Below are 25,205 nucleotides of genomic sequence, written 5' to 3'. Positions count from 1 at the left end.
ATTAAAATGTTGTTAGGTTTCAAGGGCCAACTATGTAATGTTTGAATGCATTTATAATCTTCTTACAAGTTTTAATCAAAACAAAAGATGTCTTTAACAAGCTTAAGCATTAAAATATATATGAAGATAGTACGGTGCCTATGGTGGTCGCAATGAGGGCAGAGGGATGCCACCAGAAAGGAAAGGGTGCAACATTCTTCAATATCTCTTTAGCTAAAACATATTAACGCTTAAAATAATTTCCTACTTGTTTACAATCCTAATTATCATCAGTCCTAACGGAGTTTGATATTGCCTAACTACGATTTCCAAAACACTGTATATCAAAATGAAATGCTGTTGCTTCAGGTGACTGATTTGTTTATGTGAAAGAAAATTTCGGAATTATCACAAACAAAGAGTATTTATAAATAGTTTGATATGCCATCGCTTCACAATCTCGAAAGCAATCGAAATGTTAAACACAACACTAAATAATGAACATGTATTTAACTTCATTTATTTATAATTCTTTTAACAGCACATCTATCAAAACAAAACAACAATACACAATCTAGCGTAAAAACCGGGACTATTAAATGAGTAATACAGACTCAAATGTTTGCTTACGTCATATTTTCAACAACAGCATTTTCTGAATGTTTCTTTCACTTTTCTATAAAACATTTTAATATCACCGGTGTTTCCGCTCGGCCCCATAATGCCCATTATTGTGGAAAATAGTCCAAGTGAAAATAACAAAGAAAACCCGATTGTACAAAACAAAAATATTCCGAAGCGAACGATGAACTGGATTTGAGCAAAGAACATAAAAACGCTGGCTCCAAGCGTTGTGCAAGCGCCTGAAAAAACGGAAATGCCCATGACTTCGAGCATGTCTTGAACACGTGACTTCCGGTCTGCTTTTTGTGACGTGTGGTATCCTTCCGCAAGATGTACGACATAGTCGACAGTCAAACCAACAACCATACACATGTTCAAGGATTCGAGAATCTGAAAAAATAGAATTCAACAAGAATTGTATAAAACTTAGACATGTTTAAACATTGCATATATCGCTTACTGAATATTCATATAATACCGATTCGTGAAAAAAACGAACAGTATCTAAAATAAATCTAAATCAAGCAAATCGAGTTTTGTGTGTTCACATGTTTGATACTTAATGCTAGCATTTGAAATAATGAATATACCCATTCAACTTACACCTAGTTTCCAGCCTATCAGCGGAATTATGCCAATAACGCATATTGTACTGCAACACATGGAAAACGTGGCACAGACGCCGATGACGATATTCTGTGTTGCTACCGTCAAAATTGGAAGTGCAAGAACGATTCCCAGAACGATTCCAAATATGGCATTATCCGATATTGTCTGTAAACGAAAAATAAACCTGATTATCACAATATCAAGTTATATATCCAATACGCATTCTTTGAAGAGGATGGAATGCCAGTATATTTTAAGTATATTACATACAACATACCTTCTGCACAGATAGGGAATGCCAGTAATCTTTCGTAAGTTGAAATCCATTTTGCAAACCGGGAGGCATATTCTTCATCTATTAAAATACAAGTTGTTAAATGCCAAGGTTAATCTAAACATCTATCACTTAAATCAAACGTTCAGTCAAATATAGAACTGCTAGTACCGGTTCGCTGAGCGTCCCGATGCGATGACCCGAACCTTTATGGATACTTATACATATATGTTAATGCATTTGTTAGTCTGTATTTATTTTTTCGTTCGTGTGTTGGATGCCTCTCGAACATTGTGTGTTTGGTCCTGAGCATTGTGCCTTTAAACAGGGTCTTTGTTAGATGTTTTGCTACTTTGCTTACAAAGCTAGACAGATAGAATCATTTTCAACATAACATTTACACTTTAGTAATACATGGTAATTTAAAATGAAGTCAAACAGTTGTAAAACAATATATATGAATACATTAAGCCTCGTGAATCAACATTAAAATTACGTTAATGCTACCATACAAAAAATGTTCAAATAAAACTTTTATTCCCTCTATGGTCCTTACAATATAGTAGTGTTTGACATGGGAGTAATACTTTCAAACAAAACATTGAATCATCACAATAGGGTTTTCAATGAAAGACATTGAGTTTTACATAAATATATAAATAAATAACTGGCTGAAATGATGAAATAATATGTTACTTTGACAATGACAGTAAATAAAGTAACTATTTAAGTAAAATAAAACACAACTTTTCAGAAATATCTGTATTTTTTAAAAATACAGTCTTATATTAGGATTGATTTGACAAACTACATGTACATCGCATGTAATTCAAATATTAACCTATACGAATGCCAAAAAGTGATCTACTTGAAACTTAATAAAAAATATCATTAAGAGAAATGCAAATACATTTCACACAATAATTACTTAAAAGGTTTTCGTTGGCATTAAATTTAAAAGAAGAAATAGTTTTGGTTCCATCCATGAATGGCAAAAAATAAAAGATCCCGATTTTTTTTACCTAAGGAATGGCAAACCTCTAACATTCAGATATTTAATAATTTGTACCATCGATCTTAACTCTGAATCTGGTAGGATATTTGTCAATTTCACTGATGGGTGTAAACTTATCCATTATATAGAAAATGGAAAGTTTGGAATCGATTTCAAATACATGAAATTGCTAAATTTATTTCATCCTACTTACAACTGGCAATCACTGCTCATTACCAATATGAGACCTAAGATGTAAGTTAAAAACAAATGTATACCTGCAATTTATTCCTTAAATTTTGAATCAAACTTTTAAACCAAAACAATGATGTATAGTCAAAGTGAATTGAATAAGGGAAGTAACCAGAAGTGTCTCTGTTTGTATGGCGAGGAATCCACTTTAACGATACATGAATTTAATTTGATTTTCTAATTATAGACCTTAAGACAAACTCAAAGGATAAATTTTGATCAAAGGTTACTCCAAACATTTAGCTGAAGTCATTGATTCAATATAGTGACCATTTAATTTTTCTATCAAGTTTGGACTGGAATTTTAACCGTTGTTGGGACCCTAATAGAATAGACTCAGTCTTTCCAAGGTGCATGGAAAGCTTATTGCATATAAGCCACTGATTGTCATTGTTCCGGTGATTTGTTGAAATAATTTCATTTTACTTTTACCTGAGACAAGCATTGTTGAGACGTCCGTATATCGGAACAACAACGGGATGACAGCAGACATGTCAAAAAAAGGAATGTACCTAAAATTGACCCTTTGTGCACCACATCGCAAGAAATAATAGATGATGTTTTTCTTCAACTAACTGAATTCTATGAGACAGATAGGAAGTAAACCAATTAATAGACAACCCAGTGAGGCACAAGGCCTTTAATTTAATCTATAACTTTAAGTGATTTATTGTATCAAAAGCCTTTTGAATATCCAATAGGACCACGTCGACATACCGTCCTTGCCTATCTGTAGGATGAATCAAACAGGTATCAGTTCAGCATCAGCTTGACACTATAGTTTCAAATGTGTAATTAGATAAATTACCTCTTCTTTAACGAATGCTTCCCATCGTTCCATGACTGGTTTGCCCTCAACATAACCGGAGGAGAAACGTCCCAAGGTCAGGTTTACTTGTATACCGAGGTAAACAATACGGTTTCCATAAAAGACACCTACAGGAAACAAAGTTAATCTAATAAAAGTGTGGCGATATGGACATTGCCCATCATTACCTATGAAATATAAGTAATATCTCGCATCAACCTTATTTAAAAACCAGGAAATCTTTCAAAACACATAGCAATTGATTTATTGACAAATATTGTTTTTCAACAGTTAATCACAATTAACTACCCCTCAGAGGATAAATTAAACGTGTTAAATGTCGTAAATTCGTTTAACCGGTATTGGAAAATGTTAGCAAGTGCAAGATTACAAAAACTGTCAAGGACGCCAAATTCTTATAGGAAAGCTTCTAAGCTTTAATTAGTAATTATTCAATTCATTTACGTTTATACACTTTCAATACTTGAAATGGAAATAAAATGCCACTTATAGCTTCGTGACTTTGAGTGATAATATGTTTTGAAGATTTTTCTAAGCATTTTTACCATATTTAGAAATACGCGATACATATACACTTGTTTTGATAAACTAAACTTGCTGTGCATTCAATTTCTTGTGATTAATGTTCTATTTTTCCGAAGTGTAAGTACTCGTTTCTAAAGTATATCAGTGTTTATGGTAACTTACTAAAGTCTGTCTTCATGGGCGTTGAATAAGGACTCACGCCTTCCCCAATCAAGCTCTGGTAGCGGTCGAACGTCGTCTTGTTTTTAAAGGTGTAGCGGTCGTTCAGCCAATACGAGATTGGGATCTGTAAACATACATTAAGTTTTTAAAGCATTATATTTCGCACTAATTAATTTACGAGTCGTATTAGACAACTCTTGCTTAGTAGCTAGTGAAAGTTTTGACAAATTTATTTATCCTGAAAGAGGTATATTTTTCATTATAACGTTAGTTCATCAAACGTGCTATTAGTAGGAAAGGTTTACCATAAATGTAAAACAACTTCAAACATTTTATGTGGTGCATGATATAGGTACAAAATAAACTAACGTCGTCTTAATACATATGTAAACAATACTTATTAAACACATTGCACATGTTCTTACCTCTAGTACATTCGGAAATGATGCATTTAACTTGAGCGTGTTGTAAGTCAGACTACGGGCTTGCATAAATGTGATGGCTTTTCTGTAAGACCAGGGAAGTGCAAGACTCTCTTTTGAATCAGATGACTCCTCCTGAAATAATGACAACATGCAATACCAACTGTTTTACCGTAAACGATTCAAAAGAATGAGCTGTGCTTTAATGAAATGTTTTACAGTCGAAACCCGTTGGCTCGAACTTGCTTGGCTCGAATTCCTCGTTGGCTCGAACTTGATTTAGAGGACCGATTTCTTTATACTGAAGGTTAACGATCCCGCTTGGCTCGAATTTTCCGACGCTCGAAGTATTTTCGCCGGTCCCTGAGAGTTCGAGCCAACGGGGTTCGACAGTACATTTCAAAATTCAAGTTGCACTCTTTCCAAATTTTCATTATTTGCGTATCCCCAAAACTCACAAAAATAGTATACATGTAATCCTTTATTGAAAATACCCATTTGTGGATCAGTCAGAAGAGCGAAATGTTTGCAATTGATTAGAAGGCAAAATGTTGTTTTGTTTAAGTAGTATTGACAAAAGTTAAATTTGATAACAATATTGTAAATACAGGTTAAAAGCGTATCGTATATCATCAGCTGATTCAAACACAGTATCATCTTCAAACCAAAGTACAAACAAATTCAAATACGGAATCAATTATTAACTAATCCTTAATGACACACCGTTATTGATAAATGTAATTGTTTTATCACGCAAAGTGTGATTCCAAATGACCTTAAAAATACAAGTGTGAAATGTTCTTGAAAAGACGTATATAAGTGTGAAATGTTCTTGAAAAGACGTATATCGAAATATTACCCGTAAAAACTGGTCGAGGTCTCGTGCAAAGCACGTTATTTCTGGTTCTTTTGTTGTGAAGTCACGGCGAACTTTGAAATGGTCAATTTCAGAGTCAGAAAAGTTGTGGATCTTATCACAGAAGTTCTGAAATGACATATTACATAAGAAACGGCGTTTACATTTAATGAACTGTTCGTTAAAACAAATAACTGAACGTTGAGACCGAAAAGAAGTAGAAATATTTCAGTGATTTTTTGGTATTAAAAGGACCTTGAATACAATAGGCATCGTGTTTTGTTTATCATTTGCACGTTTAAATAATGTAACATAAATTAAACAGATCAGTCATTATATAAGTATACTAACAATTAGTACAATACACTATCGAATTGTAAAATCATAAAGCATATTCCATTCATGTGACAGTCTTTCGGCGAATTATCGCTCTGGCATTTTCGACAGACGTTTTTGTCATGTATCATTTTGATTACCTTTAGGGCAATCTGTGCCTCTTGGGTGTTTGGATTGAACGATGAATCCATACTTTCTTCGCCTATACACCGACTCTCTGAAAAATGGCAGGTCGACATGTCCCGCTCATTTAAGCCCCAGACAATGTACACCACGACGTTACGGTCGTTTTTGTTAGGAACAAAACCGTGGAAATCAAAATCAAGCGCTTCTCCATAGTTGTGAGATTTTCTGTAGAATTGAACCTGTAAATATATAGGCAATGTAAACATGGTCAAACTTTCGGCTACTGGGCATGTTTCCGTAGTTTTTCATATAAATATGGAAATATAAATTAAGGCCTGATGAAAATTAATTTCGGATATTTGAGATTCGCAATATAAAATCCTGCAATGTATTCGAACAGCCGGAAGGAAATATACCTTTTATAAAATTTTAACCAATGAATATGATATTATTAAGTTAATCTAAGCTTTGCGCAAATTTATTATTGTAGTTATGATTATTGATGTATTTAAACAACCAACAACATTGCCATACCTGTTCATTGTCCAATTTCAGTTTCGTGATGCTGTATGCAAAGAACCCAACTAGTGATAACAGAACAATCAGAATAATCCACTTGGCTATGAAATGGGTCACAAACCGGAAGTAATGATCACGGAAAAACCTGACCAATGCTTTGCGTTGTTGTTTTTCTATTCCACTTGTTGACGTCGCAGGTGATGTATGATCGGAACATTCAGATAGCTCTGCGTACACACTTTTCACTTCTGTCTCATTTTCAAGCTGAAAATCCGAGTGAGGTTGTGAACAGTTCTTAAATCTCATGAAACCGTATTCGTCCTCGTCGGTTTTGAAGGCTGAGTTTATCCTACCAACAACATTATACCTTCTTCCATTGCTAGCCACTGCACTGTTATCTTCGAACAAGCTGCTTATATTTTGTATCGGGTCAACGTTGTGAGGGGTTGGAGTTGGCAGTTTTATTTTATCACTTTCTTCTTCTTCAGTTTGACAAGATTTAAACAAGCACCGTTTGAATTTCTTTGAAAAACACGGCCATGATTTGTCTTTGAAGTAATAATGATGCATTATCAGAACAGTGGGAAAATACACAACCACTGAAACATAGTTTACAATGACTAAAACTCCAGCAAAAAGACCGAATGACTGTGTTGCTAATAGTGGTGAGAACGAACTTGTTAAAAATGCAACTGCTGTTGTCAAAGAGGTGAAGAACATACTCTTGATCGACTGTTTGTAAGCGGTTGTAAGTCTCATAGAAAGTGAAGAATGTTCCTGGTATCCAGTATTTTTCCAAACGTCAAGAAAAACAAATATGTCGTCTGCACCGATGCCAAGAATGATAAACAATGTTATGACGTGGAAATATCCGATGTATCTAAAGTCTAACGCAATTCTGTAAATAAGATTTGTGCACAGAAAACTCGTCAAAATGCTCATGACGGCAAAAGATGAAATCCATAGGGATTTTGTATGGTAAACAATAAATCCAAATATAAAAATGACACTCCCACCTGCCAGCATCATGTCGTAGAATATCTGTCTCACAATATCATGTCTAAACAATAAATAGCTCCAATAAGTAATTCTAAAACCAGAGGTTGCTTCTCGGACATCGTGGATTGTTGGTTTAAAACTGTTTATGAGAAAATGTTCCATTTCGTCCTCCATCTCATCTATCTTTTGTTTTAACTTCAGTGGAAATCCAAGGGGCATAATGGTGCGTGTAACTGGTGCATGCACGCCTTTCGGAGTTAGTTCATGATCTGATGACAGAAAGTATGCAAAATCGCCCTTTGTCTGATTGTTTGTCATTGCAGCATACAGCACTTGTGCAATATTATTGTATTTAGGGTCGAAGAAGACTGGATTGACACTCTTGTATGTTCCGTCAAAATAACGTAACACCGACGTCGGTTTATGGCAATTAAAGGTAGCATTTTGAACACAGAATTGGCTATAGTTCGCCATGTTGGACATTTCGTGTTCAATGGTCTCTATTGCTTTTAGATTAGTCTTTGTAAAAATGTTTCCTCCTCCAGTGTCGTAGTACAAAACAATATTTGCGCGATCGTAGGCCATGGACCTGTACCATTTATCGAAGCCCTGAAAAGGTTTGTGATAATATATAAAAAGTAAAACAACGTTAGTATTTCTACGCTACTCTACTTGACATATACGTATACCAGTAACGCGGGAATTACCTTCCCAGATTATACATGCTGAAACAACAAACTATACCATCATGCAACGAGGCTGAAAAGGCCTTAAAAAGCATCTGAGAAAAGAACATAGTTGGTGGTCAATGAGCTTTGTTCACACAATAATCGAATAACATTTACAACCAGAAGTCTACCTGAATAAACCATTTCCGGACATATCTGTTTTCATACTCGTGCCGGAAGTTCCAGGCGAGGGACCGTCTCATCCAAGGAACTTCCCAGTCATACATAGGGAGCGTCTCAAACTCCGTGGGAAACAAATCGTAGCCGGTCCACAGCAGAATTCCGGTAACAAGTGCGATGAGGATGTGGCCTCCAAGGGTTAGAACTGGTTTGAAGAAATATAGTAGATCATATATTTTCATATTATAGAACAGAACAGAACATAAATTTATTTCATTTAAAAAAATAACATAATTTCATACAATGAAATAGATCAAAATGATTCTGGATCATTGGCATTAAATAATACATGTTCATATATACATGGCGATCGGCAAGTCAACACATGAAACGAAAGAAATTTAAGTAGTTAAGATAAAAAGAGAAAAACTTTATATGTCAATAAACAAATAAAATAAGCCAAGGTGAATGTCCCGATATTTATGAGACTAATAGAGAAAAAAGTCTTTTGGAAGCTTGATTCAGTTTAGGGTGATTTTTCTACAAACAATGCTTCCGTTCAAATAAAAATAGCTATGTACGTATTGAGAAATCCTTTATAATCATTTTTGGAGTTATTGGGGTTTTTTTTGCGGTAGATATAACTATGCACAAACTGTGTGAATAAAACAATGAAAAATAATATAATAATAAACATACAAAACATGGATTTCGGGTAATCTGTGACCCATCTGCAATAGAAGAAGGGCTTTTCCGATCCTCCTGACAAATGTGTTCCATTTTTCTTTGATCCATTAGTTTTCCTTCGACAGGAAGAGCTTTTAGCACAACATAGTTTGCGTAATTTGTTTGTTACCCCACAAAAGCACACGTTAGACTTTTCTGAATCTACACTGTTATTTTGTTGGCAAACTGTACTTAAAGTTCGTTTAATTCTAGTACAACTGTTGTTAACTTCCTCCATAGTATCACTCGATGTTGGCGAGGAAAGTGTGCTGTTCACGTTTTGGACGTCAGTTAATTGTATTGAAAACATGTGATTGATGGCCGTTTGGTCATTGACTTCGCTTTGTCGTTTGTCGTGACACAGCGTTACATCCAAATACTTTTCTCGGTTATTGACCTCCCTGTTGGGAATTTTCGGGAATACTCTATCAAAAGGAGTTGCTTGGCTCAGTATTCTAGATTCGTTCGTGTCATTCCTGTGTATTTGGTTATGAACATTTATGGCGTCAAGTCTAGGGTAAGTTCTCGGAGCACGGCGAAACGTTCCATACACGTTCCCTCCGTATCCCTGCAGTTCAAAATCTCGAGATGTCGGCACATTGGATTCATCTCGGAAACATTCATTGTCATAGTATGGCTCTAGATCCCTAAATGGTTCACTCTCGGACGAGAGGTAATCTTCGTACCGGTTCCGTCTCCTATCTGAACGACGTCCAAGTGTTCCCCATGGAGTGCTCATTATTTCCGCATGGATAGCTTTGTTTACTTCCACAGACATGTGGTGGTGTTTTAAATCTTCCGGGTATGACAATGACCTGTTTAGTCTTTCATTAGCATTAAATGTTCCTTGCAAAGACTGGTTACTGTTGGAAGATGGGATAAACGCGTAATTATCCTTCTGTTTGCTTTTTCTAGGAGCGGGTTTTGGTGCTGATTTGCGGACACGGGTTTCGACACCACTGCGATAGATGTCAAGAACATCATCACGTGTGCTAGCGTACACACCACCATCCTCGTCACTCGCCATTATGTAAGCTTTTGCTTATTTCACCGTATGCATTTTCTTTTTTTCTGAAAAACACACATTGTTGTCATTCTGTTCTTGAAAAGTAAAACAAAATACTAGTACATTCGAAAAACCCGTTGGGTCGAACTCCAAGGAACCGTCAAGACTACATCGAACCTCGGGGAGTTCGAGCCAAGCGTGAATGCTAACATTCACTATAATGAAATCGGTCCTTTTGATCCAGTTCGAGCCAACGAGGAAATCGAGCCAAGCGAGTTCGAGCCACCGAGGTTCGACTGTAATTTGTGTTTCAAAATGTATACAACAATAACCTTAACATTTTCCTCTGACGATTTTCGTTTTTGTTGTGTTATGTGTGTTGTCATGTAGCGCTATAATCTTGTTAACATTCGGAACTACTCGGCCATTTTTTTATCGAAAACATCCTCGGATGTATGCCGGTACATTAGTTGAAGTAGTTTTTTTAATTCTATCAAAATGTAAATGCAGTGTTTTAGCTTGTATTTATTGATCTAAGTTTAAAGTGATTGCCAGTGAAGTGTATTGTTGCAAACATATTTAAGATCCACAAGAGTTAAGTCATTAAGTTTAGCTGCTAAATTAAATAACTACGCGATCATCTTGCAGCGGACTTAAACATACCGATTTCTGAGTATGTAAACCGTCCAAAAATACGTCCGTGGTTGTTTTCGATAAAAAATTACTGAGGAGTTCCAACTGTCTTGTTCACTGTTCGTTTGGTCATAATTTCTATGCCTGTACACAGGCTCTTGGTAAGTTTTTTAGGCTTCTAGGTTTGTGCTTGAACTCTCCTTTGTTTTATAAGTCACATTGGGCCGATTGTTCAGTACTATGTTCAAAATTCTGAACAATCGTTCCATTGGGCTAACAAAACAACCGTTAAATCGTTGTTAATCGACCTGTTTCAGAGCATGAATACGAGCCTTTAAAGCTGCACTCTCACAGATTGAACGCTTTGACAACTTTTTTTTATTTTTTGGCTTGGAAGGAGTCAATTTTTGCGAAAATGAATGGAAAACGGTTATATAAGATTGCTGACAAAAATTAAGTCACACAGCATTATACTTATTAATATAAGTATAAGTTTTTTATGTTATATGCATTTGTCTTAAACCGTTTGTAACGATTTAAGCCATAAACATTAATATTCGAACGGAAATATGAAAATCTGCGATTTGATCTTTTGTCAGCAATCTTTAATCTTTGGTTTGCAGATATTTACACAAAAATTTGCTATTTCAAAGACAAACAATAAAAAGGTTATAAAATCGGTATATCTGTAAGAGTGCAGCTTTAAGAAAAAGTAAAGCTCGTATAATTTCTTAATGATAACTGATAATATACGAATACCACTGTTATCCATGAATATATAGAATATTGATGTATGTTTAGTAAATTGGCGGTTTAACAAACCGTCAACTTGATGACTCCAGCATGCTGACATGTTCACCTCTGAATGTATTCGTGGTTGTTTATTTATTGCTATTTGCTGTAAACAAGTATTTCATTTATGCAAATGTGCCTCTTAATGTGTTTTATTTCCTTCTACGTTTGTTTATAATTTTGTGCCTTTGTGTTTAAATTAGATTGATACACCTTTTGAGAAATCCATTTAGAAATGTCCAAAATAAATAAATACCAAGATACCATGTCACTGAGTTCTGAAAAACAAAAAATGTGACGTTGTTTGATAATTCGTTTAGTTAAGGAATGAATTGCGGGTTTGATGTCATTATCGGGGTATGGACGCAATTGAGCTGGTTAATGTGTGTGGAGTCCGAAGGATACTGAGGCTGGATCCGCAATTGATGGTATTGTTCTATTTCAACTGCAAACGAACGAGTAATGGTCTAATATGCATTTAAAGCCCCAAAAGCGTATTTGTTATGCTACATTATGTTATGTTATGTGATGCTATGTTGGTCAATGTTATACGTTATGTTATGAAATGCGAAAATGGGGGCTACAGGGAATGCCCATTAGTCTAAAAGCTACCCAAGATCGTGTGAAAAGGCACCGGGATCAACCAGTTAGTCAAGGATATTCTCAAGGACTGTACATATTTAAAGGCACCGGGATCCACCAGTTAGTCAAGGATATTCTCAAGGACTGTACATATTTAAAGGCACCGGGATCCACCAGTTAGTCAAGGATATTCTCAAGGACTGTACATATTTAAAGGCACCAGGATCAACCAGTTAGTCAAGGATATTCTCAAGGACTGTACATATTTAAAGGCACCAGGATCCACCAGTTAGTCAAGGATATTCTCAAGGACTGTACATATTTAAAGGCACCATGATCCACCAGTTAGTCAAGGATATTCTCAAGGACTGTACATATTTAAAGGCACCAGGATCCACCAGTTAGTCAAGGATATTCTCAAGGACTGTACATATTTAGAGGCACCAGGATCCACCAGTTAGTCAAGGATATTCTCAAGGACTGTACATATTTAGAGGCACCAGGATCCACCAGTTAGTCAAGGATATTCTCAAGGACTGTACATATTTAAAGGCACCATGATCCACCAGTTAGTCAAGGATATTCTCAAGGACTGTACATATTTAAAGGCACCAGGATCCACCAGTTAGTCAAGGATATTCTCAAGGACTGTACATATTTAAAGGCACCAGGATCCACCAGTTAGGCAAGGATATTCTCAAGGACTGCACATATTTAAAGGCACCAGGATCCACCAGCTAGTCAAGGATATTCTCAAGGACTGTACATATTTAAAGGCACCAGGATCCACCAGCTAGTCAAGGATATTCTCAAGGACTGTACATATTTAAAGGCACCATGATCCACCAGTTAGGCAAGGATATTCTCAAGGACTGTACATATTTAAAGGCACCAGGATCCACCAGTTAGGCAAGGATATTCTCAAGGACTGTACATATTTAAAGGCACCGGGATCAACCAGTTAGTCAAGGATATTCTCAAGGACTGTACATATTTAGAGGCACCGGGATCAACCAGTTAGTCAAGGATATTCTCAAGGACTGTACATATTTAAAGGCACCAGGATCCACCAGTTAGTCAAGGATATTCTCAAGGACTGTACATATTTAAAGGCACCGGGATCAACCAGTTAGTCAAGGATATTCTCAAGGACTGTACATATTTAAAGGCACCAGGATCCACCAGTTAGTCAAGGATATTCTCAAGGACTGTACATATTTAAAGGCACCAGGATCCACCAGTTAGTCAAGGATATTCTCAAGGACTGCACATATTTAAAGGCACCAGGATCCACCAGTTAGTCAAGGATATTCTCAAGGACTGCACATATTTAAAGGCACCAGGATCCACCAGTTAGTCAAGGATATTCTCAAGGACTGCACATATTTAAAGGCACCAGGATCCACCAGTTAGTCAAGGATATTCTCAAGGACTGTACATATTTAAAGGCGCCCTCTGTAGGTTGATGCCAAAAAATGCATTATCGTGTTTGACTGATTTGACTTCAAATGATCTAAACAAAAACATGCATATGATTTAGGTAAAGAAAATTTAGGTACAGATAAAAATTCTTGGCTATATTTTGACGCCTTTTTAACAGGGGAATTTGTGGCCACGTACCTATTAATTTAAAAGATATTTTTTCTGTACCTATATCATATGCTTTTTGTTGTTGTTTTTTTTCAGAAAAATAAAATTGGTTAGACATGATTATGCATTAAAATTATTTATTATTTTTGCACCAACCTAAATTGTGCGCCTTTAAGCTTAATGTTGGCTGTCTCGGCACTGTTTCAATAAGTGATTTTAGTCTCGGGACCACCTGAATGTTACGTTAAGGTAAGGGCGGAATGACCATACGATATTTTTTATTGAAACGCAGTTAATGCCGAAACTGCGGTTACGTCTGGTTATTATGCTAGGCCGAATTAAGTGAATTGCTAGATTTTTATCCTATTTTTAATGGGGAGGGGTTGACATTCTTTTTTGTAAATGGCTGTTGACCGTTGAATATGAGTTCATGCTCTTGTTATTGCATAAGTCACCATATTCATGTGTGCCGAGACGAAGCACGAACACTTTCGTAGCAATTCTCCCTTTTCACATGTGAATATTATACATCGACACCGTAGGTATGAATAAACGCCGTTCCCTGACAATACCGGACCGATACTTAATTACAGACCCTAGTTCAAGCATTTTTTTAGTGAATTAAATTGAAGGGACGGCGAAAAAAGAGGGGGCGGGCGAGGATGAAAATCTAGCAATTATTTTACAGTCGCCTAAACGATGTTATTGAAAACTGATCCCTGGGGATTTTTTTGTATCCAACAATTAGACATGTCAAATTCTTATCGAAAGTCATCGGACCGTTACATAACTACATGGCCTTAATTAATGCACATTTAGTAGAAATTAGTAGTGAAGTCTCGAACCGCAGTGCCTTAGGCGTTTTATCCACTCCAACAGTCACTTGTGATGGTGAGTCAAAAATATTGACATGTTAACGTCCAAATGCACTCCTGGTTGCTCATTTTGAGACTGTAAACAAGTGTTTTATCTATGCAAATTTAATTCAGATGTTTTCTCGATATGGTTTATTTGTTGTCATTGTTGTTGTCCTGTTTTATAATGATAAACCTCTAGGTTGTGTATGTATAAATCTAAAGATATACCTTTAGGTTTTGCTTTTATAAATCTTAAGATAATTTTTTTATAAATCTGAATAATAATATGATTATGACCTTCACGTTTATTGTTGGTACATTAAATGATGTTGTTTACGTGTGATTGACAATGCCATTATGTATTTACACATTCAATTTGCGTAGCTTTTTGCAACATCTAATCGTTTGTATGACAGGGTAAGGGAATAGTTGTTCTGTAAATTCATGAAATATATTGCTTATGTCGGAAAAATAGCTCATTCAGCTAATATTTCTTGTCAGCACATTCCCGATTTGAAATAAAGATTATTGCATCTTGTATCTTGCTCGCAAAGTTATCTTTAAAATATATTTTACACCTTTATGATATGATATGAACGCTTATGTTTACTTAAAGTTCATTTACAATGCCTCTTTATATGTATAGTCCAGTGCTTTAGCTAGGCCCAAATAGCAGGGGGAGGGGGGCTGCTACCCTTTTCCGACACCATGATGTCCTTTAACCGTGCCCCGTAGTGCTATTTTCTTTGATGATTATGAACTTCTTTTGATTTTTATTGGACATTTTGTCATGTCAATTTTCTGAAATTAGTAGGAAAATATTAAATTGACACTTAAGTAAAGATAACAGCTAAGATTTTCATAACAAACTATCAGTATTGAAATTAGTTACAACATATGCCTGATTTAAATTAGATATTGGCCCTTGCAAGTGCCCAATAAAGGCTCATTGAATGCGCATCAAAAGTTCCCTTTATGACCTAGCCCCCTGCCCTTTTTAAATCCTGGCTGGAGCGCCGAGTAAACTGTGCTCATTGTTAGGCTCATTTTGTGATGAATGAATAACACTTATTAAACAATATTTACACCTCAACTTCCATTCCTTAAATGAACTGCCTTTCAGCAATTGCGTTCATCAATCAACGCAACATCTTCGGATATGTTCGGATCGTAATTCATTGCATAACAATATACATGAAAGCTATTGATCTTGTTATTGGTTGTATTGTGTCTGCAGGTCCCATAAAATATAGATCAACATTTTTAAAAGTGTTAGTTTATTTTATTTTAAATAAAATGGTACCAGAAGTGTTTCAATTTTACGTTTTAAAGTGATTTCAAGTGGTTGATCTTTTCTCGCCTTATTGTGACGTCATTTGAAAAAAATGTTTCTGGTTATAGTCGGGTCGTTCTATTTACAGAATGGGTAAGAACGGATTACTATAAGGTTTTCTTAAATAAAATGAAGATTTTTTTAACAATTCTTGAATGAAATAATGAACTATTGGTGTAAATATAAGGAATGCATTATCGGGGATATGAACGCAATTGGGTTGGTCCTTCGGACTCCACACACATTGACCAACCCAATTGCGTTCATACCCCGATAATGACATCAGCCCCGCAATTCATTCCTTAAATAACAGCTGTTCTTATGTGCTCTTCCCCCGCCCGCAAACAACACTAAAATGTTACCGTAGCCATTTCAATGCAGATGATCCATTTTAAGTATAGATATATATATAAAGCACTTGCTTCTAAAATCATGTAAAGGCGTATATATAGTGCTGTTTGCTTCTATGCATTTTTCATTACATTTTGTTATCATATATTATTTTAAGTAATTAATCTCACTTAAGTGTGATTGTTTAAAACTCCACTAAATTTTAGAATACAAGATCCCAAATTATATAATATCTCAAACTTACCTTAGTTGCACGTTAAATCTCCTTAAAATGTTTGCTTACGTTTTTGCGATCACATTTAGACTATACTGATGATGTATCTAATGAGAAATGATACACAGTGATCAGACATATTTCGCCACTATATTTAAGTGTCGACCCCCTAGGCAACCTGTATGATACGATATATAAAATAGTTCCGCATGTTCGAGGTTTAGATTTAAGGTGTTTTCAAACTTAATTAAGCAGCCAGTAATCATGTATTCACCGAACGTCTAAAAACATGTATATTGATCATTAAATACGGAATATATTGAACCCGTTTTATTATTGTTGTTGTTTTTCTTTGTTTATACACAGATATCTGCCGCGGGAGTTGTTTGCACTTTGCATTTAGAGAGATATATCGCCTATTTATTTCAAATTGCTTTCGTTATTTATATATTTTTTACTCCTTTTTATACATTTAAACGGCACATTCTAGCTGCTAAATTAACGATTATGTATTGGTTATAGTTCATGTATTGTAAATAAGAGCACCGCCTGCGGGTGCTGAACGCTCGTCTAAGTTTATCCGTTTATTGTTTATTCATTTCCTTTTGTTAATTTAATAGTGAACAAGTTTTCCAAAGTTTGAAAGTGATAGCTTTGATAGTTTGCTTGTAAGTAACCCAAGCACACAAATAAAAAAATAAATCAGACTAGCTAAAAAAATTAAAATATCCCCCACCTTCCTTATTCGTGACTCAAAACCCCATTTGATATATTGAAGGCATTATCCATTAATTGTCTGTGAAAATAATTGAAATCAATCCAACAAAAATTGAAGAAGCTATGTCCATTTCTCAAAATCAACCGAAATCCATCAAAATCCATGTGTTTTACCAAAAACAGGTGAGATTCAACATCTTTAGAATAACATGTGAAGATGGATATTAGATGAACAAATTCCCCAAGTTTCAAAGTGATAGCTTTGATAATTTCCATGTAAGTAACCGAAACGCAAAACTTAGCTTAAAAAATCAGACTAGCTAAAAAAAAAAAACCCAAAATACTTAAATGTTTCCCATCCCCTCCCCCCCCCCCCCCCCCCTACCCTTCCAAAGGTGTGACTCAAAAACCCGTTTATTATATTGAAGGCATTATCCTGTGAAATAATTTAAAATACAACAAACAAAAAATTTAGAAGCTATGTCCAATTCTTAAAATCAACCAAAATCCATCAAATTGATATAAGTGATATAAGTCTGCTGACACAAAAATCAGATCGCAGATTTTCATATTTCCATTCGAAAATTAATGTTTTATGGCTAAAAGCGTTACAAACGGTTAATGAAAAAAATGCATAAAACATCAATTTTTGAACTTAATATATGAAAATCTACGATCTGATTTTTGTGTCAACAGTCTTATATCACCGGGCGTGACCGTTTACTACCGGGCGTGTCCGTTTACTACCCTAACCATTCAAACTCCCCTTATTCATAAAGTTGTTTGATAATTATATCTTGAATATAATGTAAATGATGGACATTTTGGTTTAGGTTTGGTTGTAAGCACCCAAAAATGATGGTCCATAATTTTTATTATATTCAAGATAGAGTTATGTCAGCAACTACTTGTCCTATTGCATTACGACCTCATACAGCGGTCAAACTTAAGTTTGATAATTCTTTTTTGTATCTAATGTAATTTGTGGCCCTCTGTTATTCGAATTAGAAATTCTGGTTAAGGTTTTGCATGTTTCCACATTTAAGTAAATAGCTCAGCAAATGCATTGCATTTTAGATATTCACCACTCGGTCAGTTAATCCTTTAATTTGGGCCCGATCGAAATATAGTTCTTCAGAATACAACCTACATTTTCAGCCAATGGTATTGCAGATAGGTAACAATTAAGTAGTAGACTTAATCATTAAGAATTTCAACTTTCGCGCGTGTTTAAAGGTCCTCCTACTGGCACTCATCCGATACACACTCCCTGTGCCAGAGTTTGCGTTGCCAATGAGGTTGTATTTTAAGTCAGTTAGATGCCATAAAGTGAATTCTTAATGATTAAGAGGGACTCGTTCGCTGCGCTCACTCCGCCCATACTAAATAATTAAGAATTCTCTTCATATCATCTTACTATTACATTAGTCACCGTGTTGACACCAACCGCTTTAAAGGCCTAGTTAAAGGAATGTTTTGCATGATAATCCCCTGCTGTGCATCTGCTGCTAATCGCACTGTCACTGAAGGGGCCAATTTCCTGTGTATTGGTTTATTGGCTCAGGGCCATTTAGGGTCCATTTGTATAATTAAACATGAAAAACTGCACAGCAGGATACTCAGATTGGAGATCTGATAAGGCAATAAGATTAAGATCAATTAACAGAGGGTGTGTACAAATACACGGTTGTTTTTTGTTTGTTTGTTTTTTGGTGGGGTGGCGGGGTCACTTATGAAAGGATTAAACTAGGCCTTTAATACACGAGTTGCATGTGTGACCATGATTGTTTTGCTGAATAAATTTTAACACGTACACCAATTCCTCAACGTAAATGTCTGTTATTCATTTCATTTGGACAAATTACGTACACATATATATATATATATATATATATATATATATATATATATTCTTTAAGATCGAAATTCATTCACAAACTAATGCATGATATACAAAAGATAAACACATACAATTACAATAGAATAGTCATTTTGTCATAGCACACCGTTAATTTGTTATCAGTTCAAGCTATATATGCTTATTAACAGTTTCTTAATAACAGATAAAGTAAACTCTTAATGTTTTTTTTTTTCAATTAAGACTTTTACCTTATATGTTCTTAATGTCGTAGATAAAAACCTGTGTTCAGCAGGCGTTGTTATGATTAAAACCTGTGTTCAGCAGGCGTTGTTATGCCATTTAGGTTAATTAAGTTGCAAAATGAAAATATTAACGATAATCAAAGGCAAGTAGACTTGAATAGAAGGTTATAACCTAAGTCAAACTAAGGCATACAATTGCATATTAATAAAGATAAGAACACATAACAAGTCATGTCACAAAGCTCACATAATATTCCTTTGCAAAATATAATAACAACATTCAAAACTTTATGTCCTTGTATTATAATAAAAGTACAATGGAGATTTTTATGCGACACAAACGTAGAATTGTTCAACCAAACCATTGCACACATTTATTAATCATTTACAATCAATGCAAAATATGAAGGCTGATCATTAAAAAAGAGTTTGTTTGGCGTTAACCCATTCGGAACTCCTCGGCCATTTCCCATTGAAACAACCTCGGATGTATGCCGATACATCATTAGAAGTAGTTCGTACAATTCTAAATTACAGTAATTATCAAATATAGTGTTTTAACGTGTATTTTGTATAATTAGGTTTGAATTGATTGCCAATAAAGTGAATTATTGCATAAAATTATTAAGTATCCCATGAGTAAACTCATAAACTGCTTAATTGAAATTACTACGCGATCTACTTGCAGTGTAGTTAAATGTAAAGATTTCTGTCATTTAAACCCTAAATATACATCCGAGGTTGTTTTCGATGGAAGATGGCCGATGTGTTCGAAATAGAATAACTCATTCTAACACATTCATCACTAAATAAGACTGTGGTTGGTCTTCACTAAGCAGGACAAGAGGGCTTTCACTGGGTGTTCCAGTGTCCCCACACCCTCACTTTGACTCAGAGTGACTAAACATAAGCTATTATAACTTTCTTCACAATCGATGTAAAATAGTTAACGTTTAATAAACTACAAGAGACTTTAATAATCAAAATCAAATGTACTGATATACATGCACAACATTATAAAAATGGTATACTGAAACAGGAGTAAAATAAAGCACAATTTCAACAATCATACAACAACTAAAAACTTGTTTTAAATTTTAGCTACGTGTTATAAAAGTTAGCGAGTGATATGGGTGGCCGCGTTTTAATCATAAGATTGTGGACTCGATCACTTCCTGATGTAAGCACCGAAACGGACTCGAAAATGATTTATATATACAGTGGAACCTCGTTGGCTCGAACTCTCACGGACCGGCGAAAATACCACTAGCCTCGAAACATTCGAGCCAAAGGTGAATGCTTACCTTCAGTATAAAGAAATCGGTCCTTTACATTTAGTTCGAGCCAAAGAGGAATTCGAGCTAAGCGAGTTTGAACCAACGGGGTTCGATTGTAAATGTCTTTACAATCAAGCAAATAGTCGCATACACTGAAAGTAAGCTTAGAAATGGTACTCTATGTTTAACTCGGAGATGGTATTCGATTTGTTCAAAAGTTAAAATACCATTTAGAATGGAATGAAATATTGAACGGCACAACAATAGGCAGTTTGTCATCAAAATTATACGAATTCTGTACATGCCAATAATGAAAGATAGACAAACGCTCTGAATTTAATTTCACATCAGTACGAAAAACATACGAATTCAAAATATATTCATACGCACCTCAAACTCACGGTGGAGAATCGAGCCTAAGTATTCACGCAAAAATGGGAAAAGTGCGCTCGATTTCGATGAAAAAAATAGTGCATTTTATTTTTTTCTAAAAACCATGATGTCCACGGAAAGTGCTTTAGTGAAATCTTTAAATCGGGACTCTTTTTTGCTGAGAATGGTGTAGTTAGGTCCTGAATGTCGAAAAAGGTGTTTTGAAGGATACATTTCACGAACCGACAGTCAAGAAACGTTTTCGTTTTTTTGGGAAATCATGACCCAACCCATACCAACAAAAAGTTACCGACTTCAATGTGTTAGAGATGCGGACAGTATACTTATAAAGATTTAGAACACCGGCGCAGTATATCAGGAGCATAATAAGCCACGTAAGAAAAGAATAAATAGGTTAAATTTAGAATGATCATATTTCCTGGAAAAAAATCTTTATTTTTTTTGTTTTTTTTTGTTTTGTATTTTTAGTGATAAAAACTCATTTTCATATTTGATTATATCATTGCATGACTCATCTATATTCACACAAGTTTATGTAAGATGTTAATACGCTCCTGGTATAAATACCACATCAGTGTAAAAATTAAGATCAGATAATTAGATAATTGACCTTTTAAGATAAAAACGTTTTAGTTTAATTAAAAGGTAGGTAATAAAGTTTGAACATCAAAATGTTTCGCTACATCTTCTCTATTACGTTTTTAGATGTTTTATCTGGATAACAACTGCTTGGTTTTATAAAAGGGAGGTAATAAAGTTTGAACATCAAAATGTTTCGCTACATCTTCTCTAGTACGTTTTTAGATGTTTTATCTGGATAACAACTGTTTAGTTTCATAAAAGGTAGGTAATAAAGTTTGAACATCAAAATGTTTCGCTACATCTTCTCTAGTACATTTTTAGATGTTTTATCTGGATAACAACTGCTTAGTTTCATAAAAGGGAGGTAATAAAGTTTGAACATCAAAATGTTTCGCTACATCTTCTCTATTACGTTTTTAGATGTTTTATCTGGATAACAACTGCTTAGTCTAATAAAAGGTAGGTAATAAAGTTTGAACATCAAAATGTTTCGCTACATCTTCTCTAGTACGTTTTTAGATGTTTTATCTGGATAACAACTGCTTAGTTTCATAAAAGGGAGGTAATGAAGATTGCACATTATAATGTTTCGCTGCATCTCCTCTAGTTAGTTCAGTCGATTATCCTGACAGAAGCGTATGCAGCAATGGTTTGCAGAACTCACTAAAAAGACATTCCACTCAAACTCTGATTAAATTAACAAAATGTTATTAAATAGAAAGACCGCATTGTCGGCTTTTCGCTTATCGCTAAACGGCATCAAGACCAATTCAAATGCCTATCGGAAAGCGAATATGCGATGTGGCGGGACAGTAGCAGAACGAAAAAATCATGTTCTTACAAAGACAGACAACTTTGGCGCATTTAGACAAACGATATCGGGAGTAATACAGGGAAAGATATGCTGCGATGTTGCGTTAAAGCAGTTGCTATGTTTTGATCGCGATTTAAGCGTTTTTTTTCTTCATAAAAACAGAACAACTTTCTTAGAGACATTCGTTGGTCTGTTCCTATAGTTCGGTCTGCTCAAGAGGTAATGATGTCGAGATAAAGGTTATTAAGCATGGGTGTTGTTTGTAAAAACGGAGCGCAGTCTGGTTCTAATGTGGCTGTATGTTCGCCTGCTACTTATGAAGGACCCCAGCAAGAACATCCCCTGACCTGCATTCAGAAGAATAAACAGATACTCAAACCATTCAATATCCGTCCAATTGTATATAAAGCCTGTTATCCATGTAGCGCCAGTAAGAGTACTCACTCTCAGGAAAATCAGAATTGTAGAATATTCTGTTGATGAATTATTCTTCTTCAATACGTCAGAAGAAAGGTTGCTTTTGACTACAAATGCAGAGAACAGAATTACATTGAATGTTACTAGAACTCCTAGTGGCAAAACAAACGTGAGTCCCACCATAAATGGTTCGGAAATGTAGCAAAGGTCTGATCCATAGCCGAAGTTGTCGAAGACTAAGTACGAATAGACGATGTTAGATGCAATGAAAGGCAAGGGGAATATTTGGCTGAACAAAACTCCTTTGAGCTTCAAAGACATTGAATTCGAAGATATTACCATCGTTCTCACAACGAAAGTGTAATATATGTGGAACATACACGCAGTCGTCCAACCAATGTATGCCAGCCAGAGGTAGTGAAGGGCAATTCCTATACTGTAACATATGATAAATTCCTCATACTGGGCAATACCGAACAGAAAGAGACATTGGGCGAGGAGTAAGTTTGTGGCCATTAGAAGTTTATACAAATTTGGTGCAGATGTTTTATATAATTTAAGACTGAACTGTATAATTATGAGAACTATGAGAGCAATCACAGACATTGATGTGCATGCAAAGGATATAACACCGAGGACAAACTTGGATAGAAACTTGGCGGGTTGATGCGATTCGTCAGTTGAGTTAATTGTGGTATTGACTTGGAATTCAGAAAGTGGACTTTGTAGTTTCAATTGCTTCGAAATGAAATCTTTAAGACATACTTGATATTGTTCTACACCTGAAGTGGATCTAATGAAATATTCTGTATTTTGGAACACTAAACCATGACAAACGATTTTACTGCTTTTAGAAGTATCTTTCGCTGCTTGACGATCTAAAATAACAGCATCGCAAAATTGAAGCGGTGTCATTGCGAGGCTATTTTCCTCACAACTAGGATGTTTTCCGTCAGGGCTTCGTACAGGCTCTTTCAATAACTCGGATAATTCGTGATCCATTTCACTCGGTGGTGAAAAAAATAGGAAAGATATTGAGTTTGAATACATTGACGCAATAGAATATGAACTAAATGTTACAGTGAATTCGTCATCTAGAGTATTAATTGCATCCATCCTTTCAGAGATTTCATCAAACCTGGCCCTAGGATTAAGAAGCGTGGATGGATTTTCGACAACTCTCAAGTAATACGTGGCATACTTGTTCGTCCGACTGACGTGTGTGAGCTGATTTGTACATAAATTGAATTGTAGATCGGAGATTCCACGACTATCCCGACTGAACGGTAGTATCGCATGTTGAAACACCTGACTCATTGACGGCAATGTGTTGTTTAGATTGTACCGCAATTCCAAACGGTATTCGAAAGGCACGTTGGTTTTCTTAAGTATTGATTTACACCGTCCGTTGACTAATGTACTTGATGGTGGACACGTTAAACGTAGACACTGGTTCTGAAAAGAAACAAACACAAGTTATTATTGATTAGAAAAGGAGTATGATCCAAAAATGTCACGAACACCCAGGGAATGTCACAATTGCTGTGAATAAACCATGATTTTGAGGATATAATTGATATATTTTACAATATTTCTATGAATGAGAATTTCAAATGAATTTGTATACGAATGCTTATATTCAGTGTAAAGAAATCGGTCAATTACATCCAGTTCGCGAAAACGGGGAATTCTAGCGAACGATGTCCAATAACAAAACGAAGCGTTTCTTTGATCGTGCCTTATCAAGATATCACGATCTAACAAATTTTGAGATTGACTTATGAACAAGGGAGGGAATTCTTGTAAGCTTTCCTTAAGATTGAGTTGTCCGCTCTTCATTCTTTGGCGGTTTCCTAATTCCTTCCTTAATTGCAATCCTGAGCGCACGTTCGTTTACACCCCTTCCTCCCTGGATTGTATTACGCTACTGGGTTTGACTGTATATCATTTTATTTTGCAAATAACTAATAAATAAACTTGGTTAAACTATAATGAATTGTAATTTATCATTATTTAAGATTATTTATGTAATAATTGGCCTATTTTTTTCTAAATAATAAAATAACACAGAAAATACACAAAAATAATGTGCTTAGCTTGACCCTGTTAAAATGTTCTTAAAGCTGCATTCTCACAGATTGAATGATTTGATTTTTTTTATTTTTTGTCTTGTGACGAGCCAATTTTTGCAAAAATCCATGGACACAAGTGATATAAGACTGCTGACAAAAAAATAAGATCGCAAATTGTTTTTATTTAAGTTCAAAAAATTATGTTTTGTGCCTTTTTCTTAAACCGTTAGTAACGGTTTTAGCCATAAAACATTTATTTTCGAACGGAAATATAAAATTCTACGATCTGATTTATTGAAAGCAATCCTATATCATTGGTTTGCAGATATTTACGCTCTTTTACGAATTTTGCTCTTTCCAAGATAAAAAATAAAAAAAGTTGTGAAAATGGT

The 25,205-nt window shown here is 35.1% G+C and overlaps 1 protein-coding gene across 1 annotated transcript; it reads right to left on the bottom strand.

The window, feature by feature from the left end:
• Positions 1 to 493: 493 nt before the first annotated feature.
• On the bottom strand, positions 494 to 6,181 carry LOC128207131 (protein dispatched homolog 1-like). The gene is made up of 8 exons (XM_052909897.1): positions 6,003 to 6,181; positions 5,530 to 5,655; positions 4,674 to 4,805; positions 4,249 to 4,372; positions 3,541 to 3,668; positions 1,490 to 1,567; positions 1,207 to 1,377; positions 494 to 993 (listed from the first exon to the last, which is right to left on the bottom strand). The coding sequence occupies exons 1-8, from the start codon at positions 6,099 to 6,101 to the stop codon at positions 619 to 621; spliced, it is 1,233 nt and encodes a 410-aa protein (XP_052765857.1). The 5' UTR covers positions 6,102 to 6,181; the 3' UTR covers positions 494 to 618.
• Positions 6,182 to 25,205: the final 19,024 nt, after the last annotated feature.

The sequence above is a fragment of the Mya arenaria genome, chromosome 11 (assembly GCF_026914265.1).
Source record: "Mya arenaria isolate MELC-2E11 chromosome 11, ASM2691426v1".
Lineage (NCBI taxonomy): Eukaryota > Metazoa > Mollusca > Bivalvia > Myida > Myidae > Mya > Mya arenaria.
The sequence above is the reverse complement of the archived record's forward strand: the minus strand, read 5'-3'. Positions and strand labels throughout refer to the sequence as shown.

What these genes read in the sequence shown, in the direction of transcription:
- LOC128207131 (XM_052909897.1), bottom strand. Translation starts at nt 6,101, where the DNA reads ATGTCGACCTGCCATTTTTCAGAGAGTCGGTGTATAGGCGAAGAAAGT. An exon ending in CATTTCCGAATGTACTAGAG is followed by an intron (nt 4,373 to 4,673) that starts GTAAGAACATGT and finishes GTATGTTTACAG; the next exon opens with ATCCCAATCTCGTATTGGCT. An exon ending in TGATAGGCTGGAAACTAGGT is followed by an intron (nt 994 to 1,206) that starts GTAAGTTGAATG and finishes CTATTTTTTCAG; the next exon opens with ATTCTCGAATCCTTGAACAT.